Source organism: Myotis brandtii, unplaced genomic scaffold (genome assembly GCF_000412655.1).
Source record: "Myotis brandtii unplaced genomic scaffold, ASM41265v1 scaffold43, whole genome shotgun sequence".
NCBI classification, from domain to species: domain Eukaryota; kingdom Metazoa; phylum Chordata; class Mammalia; order Chiroptera; family Vespertilionidae; genus Myotis; species Myotis brandtii.
The window spans coordinates 5,188,777-5,197,310 of NW_005366455.1; the positions used below are offsets into that span (position 1 = coordinate 5,188,777).

The following is an 8,534-nucleotide window of genomic DNA, read 5'->3' on the forward strand; positions in this document are numbered from 1 at the left end:
TCAGCTGCCTGGCTGCCAGCCGCCATCTTGGTTGGCAGTTAATTTGCATATCACCCTGATTAGCCAATGGGAAGGGTAGCGAAGTTACGGGTAATTACCATGTTTCTCTATTATCAGATAGAATATTTTTTAAAAAGAATGTACCTCTGGATTTTCCAAAAGGGATGGGTAAGGAGGTATCAAACTTCAGAAAGCTTTTCCTTAGCATACAACAGCATTACTAACATTTCCTAAATTTAATTACATTTGATTCCTAAAAATGATTTCCACATTTAGCATATATTTCTTTTTTATTTAATTTTGTTTTATTGCTTAAAGTATTACAAAGAGTATTATATATGTCTCCATTTTTCCCCCCCTTGCCCTTCCTCCGGCCTCCCCTACCCGCCAATGTCTTGTGTCCATTGGGTATACTTATATGCATGCATCCAAGCCCTTCGGCTGATCTCTTACCCCCTCCCCCGAACACTCCCCAGCCTTCCCGCTGTAGTTTGAAAGTCTGTTCCATGCTGCTCTGCCTCTGTATCTATTTTTGTTCATCAGTTTATAATGGTCTTTATTATCCATCAATGAGTGAGATCATGTGGTATTTTTCTTTCATTAACTGGCTTATTTCACTTAGCATAATGCTCTACAGTTCCATCCATGCTGTTGCAAATGGTAAGAATTCCTCTTTTTTACAGCAGCATAGTATTCCATCGTGTAGATGTACCACAGTTTTCTAATCCATTCATCTGCTGATGGGCACTTAGGCTATTTCCAAATCTTAGCTATGGTAAATTGTGCTGCTATAAACATAGGGATGCATATATCCTTTCTGATTGGTGTTTCTGGTTTCTTGGGATATATGCCTAGAAGTGGGATCACTGGGTCAAATGGGAGTTCCATTTTTAACTTTTTGAGGAAACTCCATACTGTCTTCCATAGTGGCTGCACCAGTCTGCATTCCCACCAGCAGCGTACAAGTGTTCCCTTTTCTCCGCATCCTCAATTTCTTTCTCTGTTTTTCAATTTGCAACCTAGATTTTCTGATCTACCAATGCATATCTTTACTTTTGCTATAAAAGCCATTTGGAATATAAAAATTTACTTAATTTTTACTTATAGCATATTTCAAAGGATTGCTATTTCATTTATTAATAGATTTCCTTTAATATCATTATAATATTAAAAGCCAAAATGATAGAAACACTTAATATGTCCTATCCTTATCTTCCAAAAGAAGGTTTCCTAGTACTTCAACCATGCCACCAACCCTGCCTCCTGATTTTCACACAGTTGTTTTACTCTCAATCAACTCCATATATAACCTTCTCCTAGGACAGTAAATCCTAACCATTTCCTTAGGACTTTATTAGATGCCTATTTAAGAGGCAAACAAAAGCAGCTGTTCTTCAGCTTTTCCCTCCCTCACCATTCTCACATACAACACTTATACACACAAAACCTATTTTCTGAATTTGACTAAAGCACTTAATAGTTGAGATCACTTAACCAAAAAAAAAAAAAGAAAGAAAGAATTCCAAAATTTCACTGAAATTAAAAGATAGTTGTAGAGATCAGGTAGTTAAACAGATCTTAGGATAGAAGTGGTAACAGGAGAGACATAGAGTAGCAGACAGCAGATTCATGAAAGGAAAAGTAGTGAGTGAGCAGAAGATACAAAGGGAAGATATAAATGTATCATTGTCACATACTGTTTTCTCCTCAAAAATTAGAAAAGTAATGCAACACATGAAAACACATAAAAATCAATCATCACAATGACGGTGACAGATATTTCATACTTGTATGGTGATGGCCAAGTACTGGGATCTTGAAGTACCACACCAAGGGCATAAAGAACAAGGGTCTGCAAACAAACATAAATGTCTTCTAGTTAGTCAAGACCTAACAAAGCAAAGCGACTCTCAGAAAGCCAGCTCATCCTAATTGCTCTTTTAATATAGACAATGAATACAAAATAAAAATATAAAACAACAGAAGAAAACAGAGGCCATGACTTTGGTAATCTTACAGTGAGGAAGGCATTCCTAAGCCTGTCACAAAAGCCATAAAGTAATAACAGATTTAACTACATAAAAATTTTAAAAACTGCATCTTGTCAAAACAAAAAAAAATACCAAACCATATCAAATAGAAAGAAAAAATACTTGCTATATAACCGACAGGATGTATAATATACAAAAGGCTCATATAAGCTCACTAGAAAGAACAGTGAGTTACAAGCAGATAATTCACAAGACAAGAAATACAAACTGTTTATATATGAAAAGCTGTTCAATCTCTCCAAAAATTAGGGAAAAGCAAATTAAAATCATAAGACGGTTTTTCATATAAAATTCACAAAATATATACGATTTATAAATCTATAGGTGGTGAGGATATGGAGACAAAAAGCTTTTTCATACATTATTGCTAACAATATAAATTGTCTTTTAGATAACAATTTAAATTCAACATACATATGCACTTTGACCCAAAAAACTCCATTTCTACAGCTCTATCCAATATCTGTCCAAGTATATAATTTGAAGTAATAAAAAAATAGATCTAATTTCCATCTGTGAGGACTGCTTAAATAAGTCGTGGTACATGGATTACTATGCATCCATTAAAAATGAGTTGGCCCTAGCCGGTTTGGATAGAGCGTTGGCCTGTGGACTGAAGGGCCCAGGTTTGATTCCAGTCAAGGGCACATGCCCGGGTTATGGGCTTGATGCCCAGTTAGGGCGTACAGGAGGCAGCCGATCAATGACTCTCTCTTATCATTGATGTTTCTATCTCTCTCTCCCTCTCCCTTCCTGTCTGAAATCAATAAAAATATATTTTAAAAATAATAATAATGAGTTGGATCTGTATCAAGTGCCAGCTGTACTGGTAGTCATGATACACTCAATAAAAGAAAATTAAAGAACAATATATAAAGAGTAACCTTTCACATATAAATTCAGTTTTTAAAACATATACACATATCTATGTGTATATACATACACAGAATAATATACACGCACAGAAAAAGATCTATAAAAATATACACTAAAGAGAAAGAACTCATGGACATGGACAGTAGTGTGCTGACTACGGGGGTGTGGTGGTGGGTGGAAGTGGAAGAGGGCATAGGGGGGGAAGTGGTGACGGAAAAAAGAAAATAAAGAAAAAAATACACATTAAACTATTAACAGTAGTACCAATGGGGAAGGAAGCTTTTCTTTTATATAGTTTGAACTTTAGAACAGGCATATATTATTTTGTCATTTTAAATGACTGTGCCTTTGATTTTATAATAGGTAGCATTTATTGGACACTTTAAACAATAAAATTTAAAAATACACACTAAAAGAGTTGAAAAGAATAACTGAATGAGTTAAGTATACTAAATGTTTCCTACCTCTCTAGGAATAATGAATTTGTCGATCTTTCCTTCAATATCTTGAAGCCGGGCAGAAACTGGGGTCAGTTTGGCTGTCCGAACAGTCTCACAAAGCACTTGTCGACAATATCTGTTTAAAAAAAAATTTTTTTTTGAAGATCTTTACTATGAGAGAGGCAGTTTGAAATGTAGAAATATTTCAAAATGTCATTCAACAACTTTCATAATTTGAAATAGTCACATGATGATTCTTTGTTGGTTGAAGATATGTTATATAAATATATAAAGTCCATGTGGGTAAAGATTTAAACAAATAAAAACATCTTTAAAAGTACCAAAGAAAATTCAAAGCAATATTTTTATAATTTTTGAGTAGAAAAATCCTATATTTTTAATAAAGTAATTAATAAAAATTTTAATAAAAGACTTTGCTAATAAAAATTATATAAATAGTGAAACAATGACAGAAATCATAACGAAAAACACAAATAATCTGATTATGGAATTTTTTATATATTTACAATCATCATACATAAAATTAAGACAACTAGAAAAAAATTTTAAAAGACTAGAAAAAATATTTACAGTAGATATATATTTAATGTATCAAAGCTCTTTAAAAATTCATAATTAAAATAATTAAACACCCCAACAGATATGTGAACAGAATATACAGAAAAGCAATTAACAAAATAAATACAAATGGCCTGAAAACACATGAAATGATAATCTCATCAACAATGGAAAGACAGCCAATCAGAGCAATTTTTTTTACTTGGCAGATTTGCCAAGATGAAAAAGAATAACATTAGGCAATAATAATAATAATGGAGGAAAGACATTGATAGTCAATTGGTGGAAATATAAATTGGTATAACCTTTCTGAAGGATAATTTGGCAACATACAGTATAAGAATATCAAGTGTGCATCACAATGAGAAGAAAATGTATTGAAATCTTGCCACAAACCCGTTCTGTTAAATAGTTTCTATGCAGTATCTCTTTGTTGTTGTTGTTGTTGTTAATCCTCACCTGAGGATATTTTTCCATTGATTTTTAGAGAGAGTGGAAGGGAGAGGTAGAGACAGAGAGAAACATCGATGAGAGAGACACATAGATTGGTTGCTTCCTGCATGCACCCTGACCAAGGCCGGGGAACCTGAAACCCAGGTACATGTCCTTGACTGGAATTGAACCCGGGACCCTTCAGTCCCTGGGCTAACACTCTATCCACGGAGCCAACTGGCAAGGGCTATGCAGTATCTCTTTTAATCCTTAAAAGAACCTCAAGGATCCCATTATTATTTTAATTTTACAGATTAAAAAAGAATTTAATGAGGCACTATACTATTGCATATATCCTTAAATACTAATCTCATTATTTATTAATAGAAACAATTAGAAATATTAGCAAAGAGGTAAGCATAGGAATGCTAATTTTGTTTATAATATCTAAGAACAACAAAAGAGGAAATATCCTTTCCTCTTTGAACAAATATTTATTGGGTACGTCCTACATTTAGAAGTTGTGTTAGATACTCAGCTAAAGCAGTGAACAAGACAGATACCTCCAAAGGAACTCAAAGTCTAGTTGACAGGGGAAGGGAGAAAAGTGGGGACATCAAGGATGAACAATTACAAAAGCGCAGTAACTGTTATGATCAAGAAAATTCAGGGAATTGGGGAACACATGGCAGGAGCACCTAACTGGAGAGAGGACTATGCAGAAAAGTAAACACTCAGGCTGAGACCTTCAGGAAAAAACAGGAGGTAGCTAGAAGAGAGAGAAAGAATCTAGACAAAAAAACAGTCTGCAAAACCCAGAAGATATGAAAGAGTGCTGTGCCTTTGAAGAAACAAAAGAATTTCAGTACAGCTGAATCCAAGAGTATGAAGAGGCACAAGTAATAAGAGATAAGGTAGAAGAGGAATGCAAAGCTAAGCTATTGAAATGCCTCAGAAGCTCATGAAATGCCCCATGAGTTTAAATTTTATCTTAACGGCAACCAGAAGTCGCTGAAGGATTTTAAAGTGGGGAGTCATCTAATCAGATGTGACTCCCCATATATATAAAGATCACTAGCTCAGTGACTCTCAACTTTGGCTACACATTACAATAATCTGAGAGGCTTTTGAAAACCACCAATGGCAGAGATTGTTGTCTCGGGATTGTTCCCAGGTTATCTGTATTTTTAAAGCACCTGAGGTGATTACAGTCACAGGCTCCAGTAGTAATTTCAAGAATGAATTGGAGGGGAGCAAGATCTAAGACTGTTGAAATGTCCCAGACAAGAACTAAAATTTAACTTCCAACTGAAGTTGTTTGGAAAGCAGAATCAATAAAACTTGATCACTGATTGCTTGTGTTGGGAGTTACTACATTGAATAATACTGTCCATATAATATTTAGAGAAAAAATGGAATTTACAGAAGAGTTATATGTTATGTATTTTTTAATGTTTTTAAATTTTTTGTTTTAAATACATAAGTATATGTGCATAGAAAAATCTGAAAAAAATAGTAAAATGGTTAACAATTTTTATCCCTAAAGGTACATTTATAAAGAATGTACCTTCTACACCTTCTACTTCATACACTTCTGTATTATAAAAATTTCAAAAGACAAGCATGTATTACTCTTAAAATTAAAGATAGCTACATTCAATGTGATAGATAAAACTCCCACCACTTTGAAGACTCTGTAACAGAGGCCTCCCTGAGAAATCCATGGCTTCGAGTTTTTGCCAATGGCTATCTCCCTATCTTCGTTTCTAGGGTTGAAAGATGCTCTGAGCGAGACAGGGCTGTTTGTTACCCAGACTCAGACTTCCAATCCATTCCTAAGCAGTCACAGCCACTATTTTAAAAAATATTTTAAATTATTACATGTAAAAAATTCATCTTTTTAAAAATAATTTTTATTTTTCAATTATAATTGACATACATTATTAGTTTCTGATTTCACTTATATGTGGAATCTAAAATATTTTTCATTTATTTCAGTTGTATAATTTGATGAGTATACACAATTGTGTAACCAAACCTACAAGCAAAACACAGAACAAGAACACTTCCTTCACCCTAAAACCTCTAATTCCGCCCCTTCATAGCTCATCCCATCCACATTTCTTGCCCCAAACAAGCACGGATCTGCTTTCTATGACACTAGCTTTGCCTTTTCTCTAATTTCGCCTGAGTGAAATCATACTGTAGGTAATCTTTGTGTTTGACTTCTTTCACTTAGCATAATGAGATTTCCATTATGTGTGTATTGATACTGTGTTACTTTTTATTTTAAAAATATCACTTTCCTTACATCAGATTTGTCTTTTAAAAAGTAATTCTATGTTGTGTTCTACCACATTATAAGTAGATTTAACTGAGAAGTATAATTTCATGGTCTTTTTCCTGTAAATATAACAATAAGGACAACAGGGTAACTGTCCTATTTTTCTTCAAGGCGGCTCCTCCTATTTTGGGAGTTAGAGGAGGGAGGACAAGCTTCTGTGACTCCCTGGTGTTTCTTGAAGCTCTAGCAGAGACCTTCTCTGTAATTGGTTTTTCATATTTGCCAAGAGTCTGTTTCCTCTTAACGCTCAACATGTTTAACAGAAGTCTTGTAATAGTTCCAAAAATAATAAAACCGGTCCCCAACATAAAAATGATACATACCACAACACATTGGTTTTTCCTAGTGGCTTTGGTTTTGTTAAATTCCTTTAAATAATTTTTAGTGTCAAATTATGTGGTAGAAATAAAAAGTTTTTCTTCAGAGTAATAAAACCACTGAAGAAATGCAGTTCAATGACGTGTGCAGAGGGTGAGAATCGTCTGTACAGAGGCCAGCCCAGGACAGCGTGGCCACCTCAACGCCTAAGACTTCCCGTTAACGATAAGTGGGCGGCTTAACTTCAGTGCTGTATCCCCAGAAGGACAAAAGTTTATTCCAGGTATACGCTTCCGATATAATATCTGTAAGGCTGTTCTTGATCTGATGAAATCTGCTTCTCAAATTGTCAAACATTAACATGAAAAAGTAACCCTAGTTTGTATTTTATCTGACCCTCCCATCACTCCTAAGACAGAGGTTAAAGTATTCCAACAATCAATTTCTCTGCTTTATTAGATGTTTGACCAGTGAAAAATTTAGACTTCCTTTTAAATTACTGTGTTACTCTTTATTACTTGGTAATATTCCATAGTACAAATATAATACAATTTGTTTATTCACCAGTTCACAAACATTTGGACTGCTTCCAGTTTTTTGTTATTATAAATAATACTGCTTTTGAACATTTGCAAACAGGTTTGTGTGGCCATTTATTTTTATTTCTCTGGTGAATGCCTGGGCAAAGAATTGCTGGGTCAAATGGTAAGCATCTGTTTAACTCTCTAAGGTCCTGCCACACTGTTTTCCTACAGGACTGTTTTGTTTTCCATTCCCACCACCAAGGTATGAATGTTCCACTTACTTGATTGACATCACTGCTACTATTTTCTACAGGCCAATGTAAAGCTTTCCCAGAACTACCGAATGGTTTTAGAAAGTAAATTAATTTATTAAAATCTTACGTGAATATTTTAAGTCCTATAAAGATAGATAGCTTTCCAAGATATTAGCCATTAGCTTTAAATGAGATAGTCAAACTGCTCAAATTTACCTTTTAATGATCTCCTCTTCCTTTTATTGTGTTCTTACCTGAGCTGCTCCATTTTCTCTGGAGTAATAGGACCCTTCCCCAAAACTTGGTCTATCTCTTCATATAGTTTTTTCTGCACTTCTTCAGAGGTGGTTAAAAAACAGATTGCCCAGGTGCACACTAAGTGAAGATTTACATTAATAACAATGAAAATAGCTACTTCACAGTTTGGGTGCAGAATAAGAAAAAAAACAAAAAACCTTTATTTTTTTGTATTTTCCTTTCCCCCCCCCTAATACAGAAGATAAATAAATGCTACCAAAAACAAAAAAGTAAAGCAAGACTCTTCACAGGATTTGTATTTCACTGAACAAAACATAAATATTTACAGAATACTCCCCAAAAGAAATAAGGCAATCTGAAAGATTTCTTTCTTAAACTGGCAAACAATTAAAGCCACTTCTTAAACTATTTTATTTTTTCAATCACCATTTATCCCCTCTATACCCTCTTCCACCTCC

The 8,534-nt window shown here is 34.2% G+C and overlaps 1 protein-coding gene across 1 annotated transcript in view; it reads right to left on the reverse strand.

Annotated features, from left to right (window-relative positions):
• LOC102240033 (cytochrome P450 20A1) overlaps positions 1-8,534 on the reverse strand; it is a 32,786-nt gene that overhangs the window by 3,331 nt on the left and 20,921 nt on the right. Inside the window, exons 9-11 of the mRNA XM_014546113.1 lie at positions 8,073-8,193; positions 3,392-3,503; positions 1,788-1,852 (exon numbers count right to left, since the gene is read on the reverse strand). Of these exons, the coding sequence (XP_014401599.1) occupies positions 1,788-1,852; positions 3,392-3,503; positions 8,073-8,193 (298 nt within the window). The remainder of the gene's footprint in view (positions 1-1,787; positions 1,853-3,391; positions 3,504-8,072; positions 8,194-8,534) is intronic.